Raw genomic sequence first — 21,992 nt, 5'->3', positions numbered from 1 at the left:
TGCTCTGTCTCTCTCTATCAAAAATAAATAAATGTAAATTAAAAACAAAAAACAAAAAACATCAGACTAGGGTGCCTGGATGGCTCGGTCGGTTGAGCGTCCAACTTCGGCTCAGGTCATGATCTCACAGCTCGTGGGTTTGAGCCCCTTGTCGGGCTCTGTGCTGACAGCTCAGAGCCTGGAGCCTGCTTCCGATTCTGTGTCCCCTCTCTCTGCCCTTCCCCTGCTCGTGCTCGGTCTCTCTCTCTCTCAAAAATAAATAAACATTAAAAAAAAAACTTTTTAAAAACCCATCAGACTAAAAGAGATCACCAGAAGAGTAAGTGTAAGTAAAAAAGAAGTCCAGGGACTGAGCCCTGTGACACCCTAATATTCAAAGATGAGGAAAACACAGCAAAAAGAAATGAAGAAGAAATAACCAGTTGAGTGGGAAGAAAAATCAAAAGCTTTGGTGTTGTAGAAGCCAGGTGATAAGAAACTTCAAAAAAAAATGTTTAATTCTGTTGAAAGGTCAAGAGGAAGTATGAGAATGAATGACAACTGGATTTAACAATATGGAAGTCATTGGTGACTCTGAAAAAAGCATCTTCATTGGAGAGAAGAAGGCAAATGTCTTGCTATAATGCATTCAAGAAAGAATGTGAGAACAGGAGGAGGAGGTAGAGACAACTCAAGGAGTTTTGTCAGGAAGAGAAGCAGAGAAGGCTGGTGGTAGGTAAAGGTGAAGGCAGGGCGAAGAAAGATAGGTTTTCTTCTCTCTGGTTGGTTTTAAAGACGGAAGAAATCACAGCAGCTTTATATACTGATAGGAAGACTAGGAGTGAGGAGGAAATTATGATGCAGAAGACAAGGCAGAGAAATGCTGAGGCACTGTTTCCTTAAGTAGGTGGAAGGGAACTGGATCTAGCCACAAGTCAGAGCAGGCCTAAGATAGAATAAAAGCTTATCCATATTAAGAACTAAGATACACAGGTAGGTAGGCAGGTAGGTAGGTAGGATGGTGGGAACTTGGGGAACCTCCCTTTGACAGCTTGTTTTTCCAGAGATACAGGAAGCATTGTCACCACCTGGTAAGTATGAGGGAAAACCTAGAAGAAATTTGAGGAGAATAAAGAAATAATTATCTAAGAAAGTTCATTCTTACTCAGTTGTTTATTTGAAATGTCTGCTACCTACCCTATTTGAATTAGTGGGTCCAAACTTAATACCTCCCCCCCCTCCCAGAAATCAAAATCTATCTCACTTAGGCTCACTTCTTACATCCAGGTCTCTTCATTTTTATAGGTCCTTCTCATTTAGAAACCTTGTAGAATTTGTCCATCCAACCATGAGTTCACAAACTTATAAATTAGCAAACTCTTAGATTCCAAGCTTCTTTTCAAAGTGCATTCATCCAATTTAAACAGGATTTGCCAACCTACCATCAGTAAGGGTTATGAGACTCAGGCTTCCTCCTTGGTAGCTGCTAGCTATCCCAGCATTCTCTAACCCCACAGAAATAAATCATTAACGCTGTTTATATATGGCCAAATTACAACACAAAAACATATTCCTGCTCAGGGGAGATTTATGTTCATAGACTGAACCTAGAGGAAGAAGACTGGAAAGTTGCTTAATCCTATGCAAGATTTAATCCCATTATCATTTCACTGTGAACTTGGTGTCGGACACGTCAATTCACCTATCTCAGATAACCAAACTAAAAAAAAAAAAAAAAAAGGAAAATAGAATGAACAAGCAAAAACCTTGTAGTACAAGACCAAATAGGTAAGAACTAATACAACTTATCCTAGAAGTAAAAGGTTGGTCTGACATCTGAAAACCAATTATTGTAATACATTTTATTAAGTAGAAAAAAAAAAGACAAAAAACACACAATAATCCTAGTAGATGCAGAAAAACATTTCACAAAATTAAATACTTTTCCAGGATAAAAACACTCAACAAACTAGTAACAAAAGGTAACTTCCTCAAACTAATAAAGGGAATTCAGGGACCCTTTATTAAAAGCTTTTATTAAAACTCACAGCAGGGGGCGCCTGGGTGGCGCAGTCGGTTAAGCGTCCGACTTCAGCCAGGTCACGATCTCGCGGTCCGTGGGTTCGAGCCCCGCATCAGGCTCTGGGCTGATGGCTCAGAGCCTGGAGCCTGTTTCCGATTCTGTGTCTCCCTCTCTCTCTGCCCCTCCCCCGTTCATGCTCTGTCTCTCTCTGTCCCAAAAATGAATAAACATTGAAAAAAAAAAAATTTTAAAAAAAACTCACAGCAAACATCACACATAATGATGAAAGACCAAATGTTTTCCCCCTAAGATTAGAAACAAGACAAGGATGTCCACTCATCATTCCTATTCAACATGGTACTGGATGTTCTACCCAGGGCAATTAGGCAAGAAAAAGAAATAAAAGGCATCCAGATCAGAGAGGAAAAAAGCAAAACTATCTCTGTGTGCAAATGAGAAGATCTTATATATTAAAAAATCCCAAGAAACCCCCCCAAAACTACTAAAAGTAAAAAAGAGTTCAGGAAGGTTGCAGAACACAAGAATAATATACAAAAAATCAATTACATTACTATACACTTGCAATGAACAATCTGCAAATAAAATTAAGAAAATAATTCTATTGAAAATAGCATCAAAAAGAATAAGATACTTTGGAATAAATTTAACAAAGTAAGTACAAATTTTATGCCCTAAAAACTACAGAACATTGTTGAAAGAAGTTAAAAAAGACTTAAATGAATGTAAAGATATCTTGTGTTCATGAATCACAAGGTAATTGCTCCAAAAGTGACCTATAGATTCAATGCAATCCCTATTAAAAAAAATCTCAGCTAGCTTTTTTTGCAGGAGGTAATCTTAAAATTCATATGAAAAATGCAAGCGACTCAGAATAGCAAACCAATCTTGAAAAAGAAGAACAAAGTTGGAAGACTTCCACTTCCCAACTTCACAACATACTAGAAAGCTACATTAATCAAGACAGATTGTACTGATATAATGATAAACATATAGATTAATGGAATAGAACTCAGTTCAGAAATAAACCCCTACCTTAATGGTCCACTAATTTTTGACAAGAATGTCATATCAATTCAACAGCACAAATGATAATTTTTTTGAACAAATGGAGCTAGGACAACTGGATATCCTCGTTCAAAAAAGTGAAGTTGGACCCAGGTCTAACACCTACACAAAAATTAACTCAAAATAGATCACAGACTGGGGCGCCTAGGTGGCTCAGTTGGTTGAACATCTAACCCTTGGTTTCAGCTCAAGTCACGATCTCACGGTTTCTGAGTCCAAGCCCTGCCATCGGGCTCCATGCTGACAGTGTGGAGGCTGCTTGAAATTCTCTCTCGCCCTCTCTCTCTGCCTCTCCCCCGCTCACTCCCTCTATCAAAATAAAGAAACTTATAAAAAGAAAAACAATAGATCACAGACCTAAATGTAAGAACTAAAACGATAAAACTCTTATTAGAACACACAGGAATAAATCTTTGTGACCTTGGATTAGGTATCGGTTAAAGAAACCAAAGAAAAACAAGAGAAAAAGTTTAGATGAATTTGAGTTCATCAAAATTAAAAACTTCTGTGTGGCAAAGAAAATCATCAAGAAAGTGAAAAAAAATCTCCAGAATGGGAGAAAACCTTCACTAATCATATGTCTGAGAAGAGACCTATATAGAGAATATACTAACACTCATAACTCAATAATCAAAAGATAAATAACCCAAGTACAAATGGGCAAAGGATCTAAAAAGATAGTTTTCCAAAGAAGATACACAAATGGCTGATAAGCACGTGAGATGCTCAACATTATTAGCCACCAGGAAAATGCAAATTAAAACCACTGTGAGATACCACTTCACACCCAGTGGGATGGCTATAATCAGAGACAGATAATGACACATGTTGGTAAATGTGAAGAAATCTGAACCCTTATCACCATAGGTAGAAATATAAAATGGTATAGCCACTTTGGAAAACGGTTTTCAATTCCTCAAAACATTCAACATAGAGGTACCATGTGACCCAGCGTATTCATTCCTAGGTATACACCCAAGAGAAATGAAAACATATGTCCACAGAAAAATCTGTAAGCAAATGTTCATAGCAGCGTTATTCATAATAGCCAATTAGGAGAAAGAGCCCAAATGTTCATCAAGTGATGAATGCGTAAAATAAAATGTGGTATCCATAGAGTGGAATATTACTGGGCAACAAAATGCAATGAAGTATTATACTGATACATGCTAAAACATGGAAAAAATCTTAAAAACATTATACTAAACATGGGGCGCCTGGGTGGCTCGGTCTGTTGAGCGTCTGACTTTGGCTCAGGTCATGATCTCACGGTTCGTGAGTTCGAGCCCCGCGTTAAGCCCTGTGCTGACAGTGGCTCAGAGCCTGGAGCCTTCTTCAGGTTCTGTGTCTCCTTCTCTCACTCTCTGCCCCTTCCTCACTACTGCTGTCTCTCACAAATAAACGTCAAAAAAAAAAACAAAAAAAAAACAAAAAACAAACAAGAAAAAGAAAAAGAAATTATACTAAACAAAGACTCCAGTCACAAAAATTATATATTGTATGATTCCATTCTTATGAAAAGTCCGGAACACGTAAATCTATCTATAGAGACAGAAAGCAGGTTGGTGATTGCCGAGGGCTGAGGGAGGAGGGAATGGGAAGTGACTGCTAATGGGATGGAATTTTCCTTCTTAAAATGTTTAACTGTGGTAAAAAACCAAAAACAAACAGACAAAAAACTGCACATAATCTAAAGTTTACCATTGTAATTGTTTTTAAGTGTTTACACGCTGTGTTCAGTCATGTTAAGTAGATTCACACTGTTGTAAAATAGATCTCCAATACTTTTTCATATTGTAAAACCAAAACCCTACGCATTCAACAACTTTGCATTTCCTCCTCCCCCCAGACCCCAGCAATGCTATTCTAGTTTCTGTCTTTATGAATTTGACTAAGTTCCTCATATAAGTGGAATCATACTGCATTTTTCTTTTTGTGACTGGTTTACTTCACTCAGCATGTTCGTAGGGCTCATCCATATTATATCATGTGGTAGTACTTCTTTCCTTTTTAAGGCTGAATAATATTCATTGTATGTATAGACCACATTTTGCTTATCCATTCATCTGTCGACAGACACTTCTTGGGTTGCTTCCACTTCTTGGCCACTGTGAGTAATACTGCCATGAACATGGGTATGCAAATATCTGTTCGAGATCCTGCTTCCAATTATTTCAGATACATACTCAGTAGTGGGATTGTTGGATTATGGGGGCATCTCTTTAGAATGACGAAACTATTCTAAAATTTGACAGTGGTGACACTTGCACAATCCTAGAATATACTAAAAACCACTGAACTGCACATTTCAAATGAGTTAATCACATAGTATATGAATTATATCTCAATAAAACTGTTAGAAATACAACTCTTAAAGGCTGAATCATGGATACAAATACTTAAAGATTCTGACTGAACTGGATTATTAATCTGGTTAAATAACCAGTCAATCTTGTCATACAGGTAATTTTGACCCTTATTTTTGATGACCTGGCTTGATGTTTAGGAGTTTTTTGAGATGTAACCTATGTGCTTCTTCAACACTGATCATTAGAGAAAGTTGGAAAAAGAAATTCTCAGTACCTTTAATTCAATACTAAACCTTTTGATATTTTGTGTCAGGAAATCAGTGATGAAATAACAAATTCACACTAACTATAGAAATTTTTACTTCATCTGCTCTGTAGATATACCATTCTTCAGCTTTTTAGAAGATAGGGAAATAAGGCAGGACCTTTACTCACTTTGACTTCAGATTTACTTTTTGAAATGTCACTCACAATTATTTCACATAGAAGAAGCTCAAAAGACAGAGGGTTTATTTACCTTGTTTTTGCAGTACAAAATTATAAAATTATAAAGTACTATGGCCAATGGCACTGAATGGGGAAAGAGGCAATAAGTTTAAAAGCCAGGAGAGAAAAATCTCGAGGAAAACAAAATGTGCATCAAATTCAGATTCTTCTCATCTCTAATCGCTATATACAACTAGAACAGCTAACAGGAATGTAGATGGCCACTGATGCTCAGAAACCCATTTCATCATCTTTTCTGTTTTATCTAGACATTTCCAGTTTTGTCAAGACTCAAAGAAACAGTTTTAAAAAGGCAATAAATGAGACAATCTCAATGATTTCTCATGATCTCTTCTAATCAGAGCAGAGCTAAGTAAAAAAACCTTACTGGTCTAACTGATCATTTTTTAAAAACAAGAGACTCCACACAGTTCACGGCAAAAACACAAGCTTGGAAGTCAGCTTTCAATTTCAGCCCCAAGCACAGACTGAAACAATGGTAATGATCTAATTATAGAGACGGTTGTTACCTGGGACAGTCTTTCTAGATTACATATCTTATACACTTTATCAGTTTTTCCTAAATAATCTCTCAGGGTTGGTTTTAAATGAAGACTGAAATACTAACAGTTGGATTCAGATTCTCATTACACATTTTTCAAAGTCCGTCTGTGTGCAGAAACCAAATTATGCATGGCGACTCGAAGAGCTGAGCTCCCCACAGGGATATCACAGGAGTTGATGACCGAATGTAGTGCCCGGGTATATGCTGCAAATAAAGATTTGCACGGTGATGAAGTCAGTCAGATTCTCCACTACTCTCCCCACTTCCTTCCCATTAGCACTGCTTCTCTACTAAGTCTCATAGGTATTAACTTTGCCTACTCATTGAATACATATTTATCGAGTACTTAGTACATGCCAAGCACTCTGTGAGGACAGAAAAGATAATGAAGAGGATGGACACAGAGATAATTAAGTTTCAGGGTAATACTTTCAAACCAGAGGCATATACAAAATGTTGTCACATAATGAATTTCAGAATGAATGAAAACACATCCAGGAAGAGGGAAAAGATTTCCAGAAGTAGTAACATTTAAGATGGTCTAGGAGGATTAATAAGAGTAAAGGAAAGGCGGCCTTCCGGGCAGAAAAATAGATGGCACAAAAGGTATAAAAGAAAGTGATGTGTACTGGAAGTAGCAAGTCTGATAAGGCTGGAGTGTCACCTGGGGCCAGAGAGAAAATATGCTAAATATGGCATGCATTTCGTACTGTAATGGTGAACCCTAGAGGTTTTAGAAATAGAGGAATGGCATGATAAGATTTGTGTTTTTAAAATTTAACTCACAGAATTGATTAGGAACTTGTATCACACAGACAGGGCAGGGGGAATACAAATACTGGCAGTATTTTTGGTATGCACATGAAGCCTACACAATCTCTACCCTATGTAATAAATAACTATATTTAAGGACAGCCAGGAAACAGAAACATTGGTGACAATAACAAGGACTCTGTTTTTCTCTAGCTGGGATTCCTGAATATAGAGCTGATACTGGTCCTCATTTTCCTCAGTGTCACCTGGCAGAAGTGGCAGTCTAATGTGGATACAGATGGTAATAAGTCTATGTTAAATAACATTAAAGTATTTGGGTAGTAGGGAATGTAACTGGACAGAGGCCTAACTTCGATGGCCCTAAAACACAAGCTCTCATTTCTTCATTCACAGGAGGACCTGGAATCCAAGTCTCCCTACGGTGGAACGGAAATATTTCCCCAGCATAAATGGAGACAAGAAGGTAACAGATCTCAAAAAGGATTTTAACTCACTATAATTATTTTTATTGTCTCAAGAGTTGCTTTGTAAAGGAGTTATAACAGTCACTGATATCTAGTAAACAAACAATGAATGTTAAATTACTACAATCACTACATTTATCGTTTGTTTGTTTGTTTCATTGCCACCAGGCCCCAACCATTCCTTTAAGAAGCTTACCTCTAGGGTTTTTATAGAAAATACAATTGTTGGCACAGGTATCAGGATGCGCATCCCAAAAATCAGGACCACAACAGCATAGTGGAGGTAAAGTAATATTATACAGCTGCATTTTCTCCTGGATCTGGGCTCTTAGAGCTTCCGTATATCTATATAAAGATAACAGTAAGATCAGGCAAAGTGAACCACCAGGAAGAGAATGAGCATGAGTCCTTATTTCACCAGCTTTCACTAGTAAAATTATTTCACATCTCCATGCCTCAACTCTTCCTCTTGTACTGGGAAATAGCACGGGAGGAAATACAGTGCTATTCCGCTAGAGCCAGGACTTTATGCAGAACTTTTCAAAATACCTTTGGCATTCCTTCTCTCTCTGTTGTTGTTTTTCTCTGGCTCCTTTTACTTCCTCAAGCTGTAGCTGGGCTATTTTCTCACTCATCTTCTCTCCTGAACATGGCTCTTCATGGAAGTTCATTCTTAGTATCCTCTGCTCCTCAGCGTAACGTTGCTGCTCTTTCTTTTTTTTAATTCTGAGAATAAAATAACATGGTTAGGAATTTCATAAAATCATTATTTAGGACTAGCTACTAGAACCAAATAATTCAAAGAATTCCCAGAAACAAGGGAGTCAGGAAATCAGTTTAGCACCCCTAGAATAGCCTCAAAAATTCCTGCTGGCTGATTTGAGTTTATCTTATAGCTCACATAAATATGTAACCTCTCAAGTGGCAATGACCATTGGTTACAAATAAAAAAGTGTTTCTGGGGGTGCCTGGGTGGCTTAGTCGGTTAAGACACTGCTTCTTGATTTCAGCTCAGGTCATGATCTCACAGGTTTGTGAATTCAAGACCCACACTGGGCTCTGCACTGACAGTGAGAAGCCTGCTTGGGATTCTCTCTCTCTCTCCCTCCCTCTAGGCCCCTCCCTCACTCTTCTCTCTCAAAATAAATAAACTTAAAAAAAAAAGTTTTTCTGTAAGAATCCAATTACAAAAGCATTCTTTCCTTAAACAGCCAAATAAATAGATAGATAAATAAACCAAACAATCAACCAGGCAAAATCCAAAAACAATGGCTTTTATGGCTCTCAACATCAGGCACTGAGAAACAGTGATTCTTGACAAATGGCAAACAAATGAAGTGAGCCCTTTAACTGCCCAAGCCTTCAAAGTCTCCAGGCAGTGGCACAGGGGTGGGAGTGTTGAGGTAGAGCCTGGTGGACTGAGTTGGGAAGATACAGCTCACAGTCCAGGGACACAAAGGCAACTAGAGTTCGTAAGACAGAATACCAGAGAGGAGAAAACCCAGAGATCTACAGAGGTCTCCTTCTAATACACAGCAGAGTACTGTGCACATGTTGGAAGAGAGAACCTGAGGTTAGGGACAGAATCATCAGAATGACTAACAAGGGAGAGTGCCTTGTGCTCACACAGAGCTGGGAACAGTGCCTGTTCCTGCCACTCAGACATGAAAAACTCATAATGCACAGGGCACTGGGTAGAGTTTTCAGGAAGATCTTACCTCCACAGTGGGGAATAATGATTAGTCCCAAACTGAGCACTGATCCAGACACAATCTAATAAATTATAAAAGCAAAGCTCTAAAGTAATTTAACTACATCCCAGAACAAAGCTCAGAAAAATGTATATGAATACAAAGATATTCAGCAACCAACAAGGCAAAATTTACAATGTTTGACACCTAATTAAAGATTACCTGGCATGCAAAGAAGCATGTTTATGTTTTAAAAGAAGCTTATGTTTTCCTAAATATACTCATAATTAAGAGAATAACCGATTAAAACCAACTTAGCACTGAGCTATTAGAATTAGCACAGAAAAATGTTAGTTGTTATGACTATATTTTATATGTTCAAAAGTTAGGATATAAAAAGGACAAATCAAACTTCTCAAGATGAAAACTACAATTTCTGAGATGAAAAATGCACTGGAGAACAAACCTAGATCTAATGGAATCAATAATTAATAACATTTCAAAACCAAAAACACCAAGCCCACATGGGTTCACCAATCACAGAAGAAATTATACCAATTCTCTACAACCTCTTTCAGAGAACAGAAGCAGAAAAAAATATTTCTTAACTCATCCTATGATGCCAGCATTACCCTAATACCAAAACCAGACAAAGATATTACAGGAAAAGACAACTAAAGACCAATATTTTTCATGATCACAGAGACAAAAATCTTCAAAACTGTTAGCACATCAAAACTAACAATGTATAAAAAGAATTAGATGCCAAGACCAAGTGAGATTTATCCCAGGAATGCAAGGCTGGTTCAACATGAAAAAAAATCAATTAATGTCATGTATCACATCAAAAGACTAAATAAGAAAAATCACATGACCCTATAAATAAATGCAGAAAAAGCATTTGACAAAATCCAACACCATTTATGATAATACTCTTGGTAAACTAGAAATAAAAGGAACTTCCTAATCTTGATAAAGACTCTACCAAAAAAACCTACAGCTAACATCATACTCAATGGTGAGAAACTAAACACTTACCCACGAGTATCAGGAACAAGGCAAGACTGTCTCCTCTCACCACCCCTTTTCAACATGGTACTAAAAGTCTTAGCTAATGCAATAAGACAAGAAAGGGAAATAAAAGATATAGAGATTGGGAAGGAAAATAAAAGTATCTTTGTTTCCAGATGACATGACAGTCTATGTTCTTCCCAACCTGATCTATAGATTCAATGAAATCCCAATAAAAATCCCAGCAAGTTATTTTATAGATATTGACAAACTGATTCTAAACTTTATATGGAAAAGGCAAAATTCCCAGAATAGCCAACATAATATCGAAGGAGAAAAACAAAGTTGGAAGACAGACACTATTCAACTTCAAGACTTATTATAAAGGTACAGTAATCAAGACAGTGTGGTATTGACAGAAGAACAGACAATTAGAACAATCGACACAACACAGAGCCCAGAAATAGACCCATCTAAATAGAGTCACTTGATCTCTGACATAGAAGCAAAGCAATGCAATGGCACAAAGACAGTCTCTTCAACAAATGGTGTGGGAACAACTGAATATCCATATGGAAAAACTCAATCTAGACGTAGAACTTACACTCGTCACAAAATTAACTCATAGAATTAAATATAAAACACAGGACTACAAAGCTCCTAGAAGATAACTTAGGAGAAAATCTATATGATCTTGGATATGGTAATGATTTTTCAGATACAATACCAAAGACACGATCCATTAAAGAAATAACTGATAAGCTAGGCTCCATTAAAGTCAGAAACTTCTGCTCTGCAAAAGGCACTGTCAAAAGAATGAGAAGTCAAGCCACAGGTTGGGAGAAAATATTTGCAAAAGATATCTGATAAAAGACCATGAACCAAAATATACAAAGAATTCTTAAAACTCAACAGTAAGAAAACAAACCTGATTTAAAAATGTGCCAGACCTGAACAGACACAAAGAATATGCCCAGTTGGCCTTGAACAACACTAGTTTCAACTGCATGGGTCCACTTTGATATGGATTTTTTTTACAGTACAGTACTGTAAATGTATTTTTTCTTTCTTATGATTTCCTTAAGAACATTTTCTTTTCTCTACTTTAGATATATATACCATATAAAATATGTGTTAATCAACCGTTTATGTTATTGTGAAGGCTTTCAGGCAACAATAAGCTACTAGTAGTTAAGTTTTGGGAGAGTCAAAAGTTACATGTGGGTTTTTAACAGTGTAGCATGTTGCTGCCCCTAACTCCCATTTTGTTCAAAGGTCGTATGATTATGGGATCATGCCTTGGTGATGAGTGAGTGAGTAAATTATTGACTGACAACTGACTGACTGACTGACTGACTGACTGACTAAATGGTGAGGTTACCCTTCAGTGAGCATTAACATGGAAGATAAATATTTTCATATCTTTTGCCTGGAGAGAACTATACATTTACCTCTTCCCCAGATCTCCTTGTCACCAACTTTCCAATAATGTTCCTTTCAAGTCCCCTGAGACCATCCAGCCAAATAACTGAGCACAGCCCATGGATCAGCATGGATTCCTGCCTCTATAAGCATAAGAGTTTAGGTTGAGTGAACAGTAATATATCTTAGATGACCAAAACAGAGTCATAATGGCCCTTCAATCGATTCTCAGACTTGAGCCAATTTATAGACCAAGAACCTCTTGAAGTGGAGTCCAGGTTTCCTTGAGGAAGGACCCTGCTACAATGCCAGAATTTTATACTGTTAATCTTTCTCTCAGTCTTCCACAAAGGAACCATGACCTATTATCCAAATGCCATAGGTCTCTATGAGTCAGACTATTGTGATTATTGCTTTGGCTCAGTTATCCAATTACAGTAACCACATCCCTCTTTTCTTGTTGATTAAGTACCTGCCATTCCAGAGTCCCATTATCCTCATTGCATCAGGAATCCCAATTTGGTGGTTGCAGTTCCTACTGTAATGTTTGACCTACAGAGAAGGGTGACTACAGAACTCTTCAAGAATGCTGAGGCTCCCCTCACAAGTTTTTCACAGTGGTGGTGAAAGGTGTGTCCTCTTGACCCTCCCAGAGCTGGTGAACAGGTCTTACATGGTAAGTTCATTCTAATGTACCAATCTCTCTAAGCTTTCGGGTACTTTCCTCTACAATATGCCAAAGAGGTTCTGGCATTTAACTTCATTTCGTATAGGCCACCTTTGGGTCCATGGTTTAGTCAACTAACCAACATATTAAAGACTCTTCTAACCCCTCAATCTAAAAGACTGAATTTGGAGTCTCTGCTGAGTGGGCACAGACCAATAAATTCTGCCTGATCCAACTTGATATTCCATCCACTATGATCCTATCCTTTTATGACCTATTCTACATGTATTCTCTAGATTTCTATACATATAAATTCTTTTTGGAGTGTAATGTATCTCCTCATAGGTCTAACTTTGTATCTTACTTGGGGACTGCTGGGACTTGAGTCTAGTTATAGTTTGAGAAACTAAGAGTGCTGGCAGGGGTAGCAAATTAATATAGGCCCAAATCAGGGCAGAGGCTATGGGGATGGGTAGCAGGGTCTGATGGTTAATTTTATGCATCAACTTGATTTCACAGACCATGGGGTGCACACTATTCAGGGGACCTCTGTGAAGATGTTTTTGGATGAGATTAACATTTAAATCAGTAGACAACATAAAACAGACTGCCTTCTCTAATGTAGGTGGGCCTTGTCCAATCAGTTGAAGGACTAAATAGAACAAAAAAGGCTGACCCTCCCAACAGTAAGAGGGAACTCCTCCTGACCCTGGATGCTTTGAGCTAAGACATTAGTCACATCCTGCCTTTACACTAAAACTGAAATACTGGCTTTTCCTGGGTATTGAGCCTACCAGTCTTTGTGTGTGTATGTGTTTTAAGTTTATTTATTTAAAGTAATCTCTACACCCATCGTGGGGCTCGAACTCACGACCCTGAGATCAAGAGCTGCATGCTCTACCAACTGAGTCAGCCAGGCACCCCAAGCCTGCCAGCCTTTGAATGGCAACTATATCATCAGCAATCCTGGTTCTGACTACAACTAAACCATTGATTCTCTTGCATCTCCAGCTTGCAGATCTTGGGACTTGTCAGTCTCAGTAATAATGTGAGCCAAATCCTTACAATAAATCATATGTATACCACACACACACACACACACACACACACACACACACACACACACATTTTTGGTTCTGTTTCTCTGGAGAACCCTAACTAATACAGAGGGAAAGAATGAGAAGGACATTAAGGAGAAAGAATGAATAAGTCTTAGCAACTGATAAAATATAGATTTGGAGGACAGGGGAAAGAGAGAGAAGATGACTCAACCAGAGGATAGTGTACTTAAATAAGTGAAGAGGACAAATAGATTTGGAGAAGAAGACAGTGCATCTGACTTACCCAGCCTGAGTTTGAAAGGCATGGGCTACACCCAGGGGTAGATGTACAGGTTCCTGGAGGGAACTTTGGACTAGTTTTTGGAAAATAGTTCTAGTCATGAGAAAACAATGGGAGTCATCTCTACAGAGAGAGTTGAAATGTTAGTGAATGAGACCATGTAGATTATTCCAAAGAACCTAACCAGCTCCAACTCTCTATAATGAGTTTGAATTCTGGGATTATAACTGTCCTGGTTCCAATATTCTTTATATTTTTAACGTTTATTTATTTTTGGGAGAAAGGCAGAACACGAGCAGGGGAGGGGCAGAGAGAGAGGCAGACACGAAATCTGAAGCAGGCTCCAGGCTCACAAGCCACGAGATCACGACCTGAGCCAATGTTGGATGCTTAACCAACTGAGAGCCACCCGGGCGTCCCTTCAATATTCTTAAAGGTATCTTGGTACCTAAGCCTTTCAAAAATTACAGAATTTATATTGCTGATTAGTGGTTCAGAGACACTTCTAGAATCCCTCTCAGAACATCCCTGCTAGATGGTCACCCTGTATCTACTAAAGCCTACAGGGACAGGAAGCTCACTCCTTCACGAAGCAGTCCATTTCTCTTCAGTCTGGAAGAATTCTTGAGAGAAGGCCAGAATGAAAAGGGGCTTCAGGGGAAGATTTGCCAGTAAAATAGAGGAAGCAGTAGGTGGACCACTGAGGAACAAAGGTATCAAGGAAATCAAAGAGGAGATCTATCAAGAAGTTACAGGAGAATCAGAACTTAGACTCCTGGAGTTACAGATGAGGAGGCTCCTGATGACTGGAGAGAAGATGATTCCAAACAAGTGGTAGAAACTAAAGTCAGATTCCCAGGGGCTAAAGACAGGTTTGGTGAGAGGAGTTAAGCGTGTTGACTGCTTCTTCAAGTGAGGGCTCTTTTAGGGGACTTTGCATTTCCCCTCCATCAGCAAGGTGTATTTGAGCCTTTCTTGGTATTTGTAGGTGGAGAACCCACCTCTATTATGAATACTTGACTACACGAATACAATTTAGAGTGTAGGTATAGAAGAATCCACCTTTGAACGATTGCTTTATAAAGTGGGATTCATTTTTCAGATACAATTTTATAATGGCTCATATCCATACACAATTAGGCTGGAGTCATCTATTACTGTGTTACAAATCACCCCTACAACTTAATGGCAGAAAACAACAATAAAGACTTATCCCATTATTTTTGTGAGTCATGAATGTAGACAAGTCACAGTGGGGACAGCTTATCTCTGTTCTATGATATCTGGGGCCTCAGCTGAGACTCAAATGCTGAGGAGCTAGAAACATCTAAAGGCTTAACTGACACTGGAAGATCCATTTCCGGACATGACTCGTTCATGTGCCTGGCAAGTTCATGTTGGAAGTTGGTTCCTCCTGACATGATCTCCACAGTGTTGCCTGGATGTCCTCACAACAGGAGGTCTCACTTCCCAGAGTGAGCAATTCAAAGGGCCCAACATGGAAGCTGCAATTTTGTTAATGATCTCACCTGGGGAGCCACACACCAGCAGTCTACAATATCCTATGGGTCACAGGACCAGCCCTCTTCATTGTGTAAGGGGTGAATACCAAGAGAACTGGGTCACTAGGGGCCAGCTTGGAGGCTGGTGGCCACACCTGGCATGACAGAGGTCAGTTAAAGCCAGACCAGAGCAGTACTGACAGAATGCTGAAGGTCAGGCAGCTGGCAGAGGCCCAAGCCTAACTGAGCTGGTCCACTGTCTTGGCTATTCTAGCCATGGGGTCTATAGATGCTGTGCTTGCTCTAACAGATTTTTCATTAGCCCAATCCATTAACCTTCCATAGGTGGAGAGTTTGTAATTTCCCAAAAGGGAAGCATCAGCTGGGACCTTCAAACCAAAGCCACACAAAGCCGCTTTGCTGGGCTGGACAAACTCTCTGCTTGACACATGTCTATGGGATGCACATTTTCTGGAAGCACATTTTCTGTGGCTGCTAATGAATTTAGAGCTGAGTGGGAAGGGGGAGTGAAACAACAGCAGGACCTCAGAAATGATTCTCCATTGAGCAAAGCTAGAAAGAAATCCACATTAACATAATAGATTTGCATGAAAATAGTCTTTTCATTCTTTGTAAGGAGCCATAAATATGGATGTGTGGTGACACGTAAAACTTTGCAGGAGCCAGCAGGAGTTTCCACTATGGTTTCATGCTGGAGCACCTACCTCTTCAGCTATTTTGCTGACCCACAGGAGAACGGATGGCCTCCTCACCACCTCCTACATGCCCTGGTGGGAGCTTTCCTGCCCTTTTGCCTTTCCAGGTGGAATGATGTGGCTTAGAACAGCCTAGACAGCTCGTCCTGAATAGAAGGGCAGGGAAAACCAGTGGACAGGATGGAAAAGGGAAAGGGTAAACATGTGAGAGATACTGAGGTGCCAGAAGCACAGTGGCCCCACTAGAGAAGCTTCACCTAGAAGGCGCTCTCTCTTCTTCTGGGGCAGAAGCGCCTCAACAGGACTGCCCCACTTCTCAGCAGAGCTTGCTAACTCGGAGACCTGCTGCTTCTGAACAGCTAAGTCAAGGTGAAAAGGAAGGGATTTTCCTCCACGAAAAACAAGGGCTTCTGTTTCCATTACACAGCCTTTGTTATTATCGTGCTGTGTGACCAGGGCAAGTCTCAATCTTTCCACCTGTAGTTTCTTCATCTGTGGATAAGAATAATCTGCTTCTCTGGAGTTTGGATATGTAGTTCAGTGCAGAAGGAATGAGTAATTATTCACCAGACTCCAAAGCACCACTAGGTGAAAGGCTTACTGGGGAAACAGGGCAAAAGTGTTACCTTGCTCTCCAGTAATTTCCTGGGCTTCCTTCAGAGCTGTGTGGCATTAAGACAGGACCACAGACTTGGGGGCCAAATGCCTGGACAAACTGCTTGCCCTGCCTTCCTGTGTGCCTGGAACACACTGCTCCCCAGGAGCATTCTCCCCTGCCACTTTAAAATAAGGGACTTGGCCAGTGGCCCTCTGTACAGTGCTTTCTGGGCTTTCATGGCCTTGAGTTTAAAGGCTGCAACGGCCACATGGTGAACTGCGGAATGTGGACCAGATGGACATGAGTTCTCCCCCACAGGTCTCCAGAAGAGCTCAGAGATTAACCCATCCCGTTTCTTCACCTTTATTGATCACCTGGGGGACCTCGTAAAAAATATCAGTCCCCTGCCTCACCCAGACCAACTGAATAAAGATCTGAGGGCAGGGCCCCTGCTTAGGTATAGTTTAAAAAGCTCCCTGGGTGATGCAGATGTGCATCAAAGCTGAAATCACTTAACCCATCATGATTTACAGCTCTCAGCAGAGAGGCTCAGGTCCAGGCACTGGCCCAAACACTCTTATTAATTAGAAGCAGGGCTGGAAGTGGACCTTAAAGCTTCTGAACCCCAATCCCTGAAAAGTACCTAGAAGTGACTTCTGGAATCTCTATCTCCCCCACCTATGGAAACTCGTGGATTGTCTCAATGAAAATTATCCCGCATCCTGAAGGTAGCAATGGAGAGACACCTCCCGAGTGGGAGGGCAGTTGGATCACACACTGACTTTCTGAGAGTCACCTTTCCCCTTGGCAATCTCATGAATCACGGGTGCTACTATCAAGCTGGACACAAGACGCCTAATTTAAATTTTAGCTTTGCTAAGAGGGAAAATTGATGGGAAGCAGCCACAGAAAGTCACATATGACAAGAAAATCCGCCCACTTCAGCTCACCTGTCTTCTGAGGGGGATGCCTGTTGGCTGCCTCCCTGCCTAGGCCCACGTGGTGGAGGCCATTTCCTTTCCCAACAGACCAGAAAGTTCTGCGAGGCCCACTGCAGTCCGTGAGGTCAGAGTCAAGGAGGAAGGCCAGGGATCTTCTATGTTCAAGCTTCCTCTCCTGCTGACATGGAAGAAGGGCCACCCTCCCTCCAGCTCCACATCTCCCCCAGCTGTCCCCTCACTGGTGCCCTCCCAGCTTCAGGAAATGCACTGAAAGTACGTAGCAGAGGGGTGGTTTTGCTATCCTGCTTCATCTTTTCCTGGCTAAGAGACCCAAGATTCAGTCACAACAGAAAGAATTGCTGGACCTGTAGTCGGCAGGTCTGCATTCAGGTTTCGAGTGTTGGATTGCTCGCCACAAGACCTTGGTCTATTCCTTACTTCCTCTGAGCTTTTGGCACCTCAACTTAAAAATAGGGATCTGGAACCCCACTCTACCTCTGAGGGCTGTGACAAAGACCAGTCTCACTGATGTATGTGAAAAATCTTTGTAAGCCCTAGAGTCTACTTGGGTGAGGGCCTTCATTATTAGGGAATTGAGGCTGGGATAAAAGTACAAATACTCAAAAGGACTGATTTTTCAGAGAAGTACAATATTCTGCCCAAACCACTTCAGAGTTGGGAAATAGCTTCAAGGGATCCTTGTCTGGGTCTACAGCAGAACATCCCTGGTATTTATGGGTTCCCTGAGGGCACACAACGGGGCTTACAGAGGGAGGCCTCAGCACAGACCCTGTCCTCTCCTGGATGGCAGAAGCTGTCCTGGAGCCAGAGCCTCCATAAGGAAAGCTACACACTGTATTGCTGCCGAGCAAATGTGATGATCGTCGCTACTGTCATTTATTGTGTCTGGTCCATGGAAGATGCCCATAAAAACATTTGTGGAGTGAAGTGACTTCAATATAAGGTAATGCCCATGCTAATCTCATACCCTCTTGAGATCTGCAACTTGTCAGGGCAGAATTTATAGATATTACGGAGGATTAAATTAGTTGGAAGTGAAAAAGAAATAACCAAACAAATCTCTCCAAGGAGAATACATATATATCCATCGTGGTTAAGAAGTAGGGATTATAAGTATGTACAATACATACACGACAAAAAGAAATAAGAACATAGGGTGCCTGGGTGGCTCAGTCGGTTGAGCGTCTGACTTTGGCTCAGGTCATGATCTCATGGCTCGTGGGTTCGAGCCCCGCGTCGGGCTCTGTGCCGACAGCTTGGAGCCTGAAGCCTGCTTTGGATCTGTGTCTCCTTCTCTCTCTGCCCCTCCCCGGCTCATGCTCTGTCTGTCTCTCTCTCAAAAATAAACAAACATTAAAAAAATTAAAAAAAAAAAAAGAAATAAATAAGAACACAACCCAGTTTCATAAAACTTTTTAGTGACAGCTATTAATACGTGCCCCCAAACTATGCTGGGCATTGTAGGCAGAGTATAGGAAGAAATCACCCGCAATGTTACAAGTGAGGTCAAAGACTGCATGGTGACTGAGGAAGGGGGATCAGGAAGGATTTGAGGAGGGGGTGGCATCTGATGCAGGCCGAAAAGGGGAACTGGGAGAACAATCCAACCAGGAAATCATGCGACAAACGGAAATTCTAGGGCATATTATGATTAAGTCACAACAGCTACTGCTTACTGAGCAGTGGCTGTGAGTGGGTACCGTGCTGAATGCTTTACATACAATGTCTCATTTGCTCCTCATGATACTCCCATGAGGTAGGTATTGAAAAAACTGGATTTCAGATGGTCACAAAGCTAGTAAGTGGCAGGAACAGGGCTCAGACACTGATCTGATTCACAGCCCCCTGCCCTCAGTCCTTGATCGTCCGTAGTCCTGCATGAACGGAACTAATTGCTCATAGAGCGGCACACCGGGGGAAAAGACAGGATGAAGACAAATCATGTAATGTTTTGCTTATGGATTCTGAGGTGACTTAACTGAACAAAGAGGCTGGGGAGGGAGGCCACAGAAGGGCAAAGGTGGGGGAAGAACAAGATCAGAATTGCGCACTGAGATCACTCCAGTGGCCACGGGCACAGTGAACTAGAGACCACGTAAGAGCCTATGGCCGTGATCCAGGCTTGGGGTGAGAGAATCATTGCTTGCCATCAAGCTTTGCCACTTGAGAGTGTAATCCTGGGAACAGCAGCTTGAGCTGCTTATCACCTTGAGTTTGTTAGAAATGCAGACTTGTGAGCCCCACCCAGACCTACTGAATCAGAATCTGTATTTTAACATCATACCCAGCTAAAGCTACTGCACACTGAAACCCGACCAGCACTGCCATAAAGGGCAGAAGCTGTGCCTGGCGGGGACTAGAGGAGGGAGATACACTCTCCTCCTGGAGGTGCACGGTTTTGGACGGCAGATGCCTTTGGGAATCCGAGGAAAGCCAAGGACCTCACCCCAGAAAAAAGTGCTGCTGCATACCAACATTAGCCTACAACTTTCAGGGCTTCACAGAGCCCTGCAGAGCCTGAGCCACTGCTGGGTCTGTAGGAAATCCCTGAATCTTAATTCATTCATAATTTAGATGGGAAGGAGTGGTAAGGAGTTTACCATTAAAACAAAATTCAAGGGGTGCCTGGGTGGCGCAGTCGGTTGAGCGTCCGACTTCAGCCAGGTCATGATCTCGCGGTCCGTGAGTTCGAGCCCCGCGTCGGGATCTGGGCTGATGGCTTGGAGCCTGGAGCCTGTTTCCGATTCTGTGTTTCCCTCTCTCTCTACCCCTCCCCCATTCATGCTCTGTCTCTCTCTGTCCTAAAAATAAGTAAAACGTTGAAAAAAAAAAACAAACAAAATTCAAGTCTGAAGCCACAGACAGTCATTTTAGTGAACTCTCCAGAGCCTGGATAAGGCTTTGGTCACTACAGCCAGGGAGGGCCAAGGCTCTGTTTCCATTCCCCCCACCCCCTTGCATTGTTCTCCAAATCCCCTGGTGATCTGAGCAGATACCCTGGCACTACAAAACAAGACCTACCCTGGCCTCCTTGAGCTGGACCTGACCTGCCTGTCTGTTTTTCTTTTCTTTAGTCCCAGAAGAGCCAAAATTAGCCTCTCTTTTGTTCATTTTCTTAGGAGCCTCTACATTGTATCTCAGTTAAGGATTATCGTGCTCTGGGGACTCTACCTCACCATGGGATGTGAGGAAGGTGAGGAATGAACAGAAAATGGTCTTTGACAAATTGGTTCAATTCAGACATTCACATGACTTTCCAGGAACTGCCCACCATTGCTTCAGTAAAGCTATTGTTTCAGCTCCCAAATATTAGCCCAATAGGAGGCCAGGGAAAGTTGAGAAGCAGTCAGAGGTTTGAAAACATGACCATGTGAGCAAAGGACTTTTGTTGGCCATCTTCTGACATTATACTGGAAATGGTGATACCCCAGAGGCTCTTGTCCCATGACTTGAGTTCTTTGTCACTAAGTGAGTCCTTTGGGGGTCAGGAGACACATTAGGGTCACTGCCAGAATGCAGAGAAGTGGGAGTGACTCCTGAGGTGTGGGCTTTGGAGGCCATAGCATTTGAGCCTGGTTTAATTCTGCAATTACTGACTTCCTTTTACCTATTCTTTTACCTCTCACAATGAGCACTGCTTGAAAAACAAAACCATGTGCAGTCAGCCGGGGGCAAAGGTGACATGAAAGGTCAGAGCTAAAGGTTTCACACAAAGAATTCAAGGTGTGATCAGGCATTTGCTCAACTTCTCAAAAATTCCAGAGAGCTCCTGCTGACCTCATTCAGGCTTGCTCGGCCTCATATCCTTGGACATTTGGAAAATGAAGCCAGTGGTGGCAGCAGCACGTGAGAATGTGTTGATGGGAAGAACATTTGCCCCTGGGCTCATGTGGTCACCAGTGACAGAAAGGAGCCATGAGGTGATCAGGGCCCAAGCCGTTCCCTGCTGCCCACCAGCAGCAGCTGTCTCCCCAGCCTGCATCCCCAGGGGTTCACCTCGCTCCCATGGAGAGTTCTGATATAGGGATTCCTACCTTGGACATACATTTTCTTCCATCTGCAAATATGTCCTGCTAGCCACACAGGGCATACAGTATTTGACAAGAGATTTGAGATTTAACTTTGAGAGCTGCACTATGTTTCCACCTTCTGATGAGAACTACCTACCCAGGATACCTCCCCGGTCTCGTACAACTCCCTGCTTAGGCTAACTATAAGGGCAACCTTCTGCCCACTCTGTCCACACCCTCCCCACGGGTCCCTTCCCACTAGGGCATCTCACTAGGATTTGGGACTCCCAGACTTACTGAATCAGCAAGACTTAAGAATCTGTATGATAAGCAGACCACCTCAGTGATTCTGCTGCACACTGGGGAGGGAATCACTGAGTCAGCTG

At 41.4% G+C, this 21,992-nt stretch overlaps 1 protein-coding gene and 1 non-coding gene across 7 annotated transcripts in view; one reads left to right on the top strand and one right to left on the bottom strand.

Annotated features, from left to right (window-relative positions):
• CCDC15 (coiled-coil domain containing 15) overlaps positions 1 to 21,992 on the bottom strand; it is a 100,277-nt gene that overhangs the window by 10,242 nt on the left and 68,043 nt on the right. For 3 of the 6 annotated variants that reach the window (XR_005792975.1, XM_040483427.1, XM_040483425.1), the window contains exons 14-16: positions 8,236 to 8,412; positions 7,883 to 8,031; positions 6,512 to 6,652 (exon numbers count right to left, since the gene is read on the bottom strand). Coding sequence is in view for 5 of the 6 variants with exons in the window: in XM_040483427.1 (XP_040339361.1) it covers positions 6,531 to 6,652; positions 7,883 to 8,031; positions 8,236 to 8,412 (448 nt within the window). In the remaining variant the exon portion in view is untranslated. Of the gene's footprint in view, positions 1 to 427; positions 1,089 to 5,885; positions 6,653 to 7,882; positions 8,032 to 8,235; positions 8,413 to 21,992 lie in introns of those variants that run through there. The other 3 variants (XM_040483424.1, XM_040483428.1, XM_040483426.1) reach the window with 2 other exon arrangements.
• On the top strand, positions 18,755 to 18,839 carry TRNAQ-UUG (transfer RNA glutamine (anticodon UUG)). Its single transcript has one exon. It is a non-coding gene; the product is annotated as a tRNA-Gln (tRNA).

This window comes from Herpailurus yagouaroundi, unplaced genomic scaffold, assembly GCF_014898765.1.
Source record: "Herpailurus yagouaroundi ecotype Mexico unplaced genomic scaffold, PumYag 161, whole genome shotgun sequence".
NCBI classification, from domain to species: Eukaryota; Metazoa; Chordata; class Mammalia; order Carnivora; family Felidae; genus Herpailurus; species Herpailurus yagouaroundi.
Note: the sequence above shows the minus strand (reverse complement) of the source record. Positions and strands in the feature narration are given on the sequence as shown.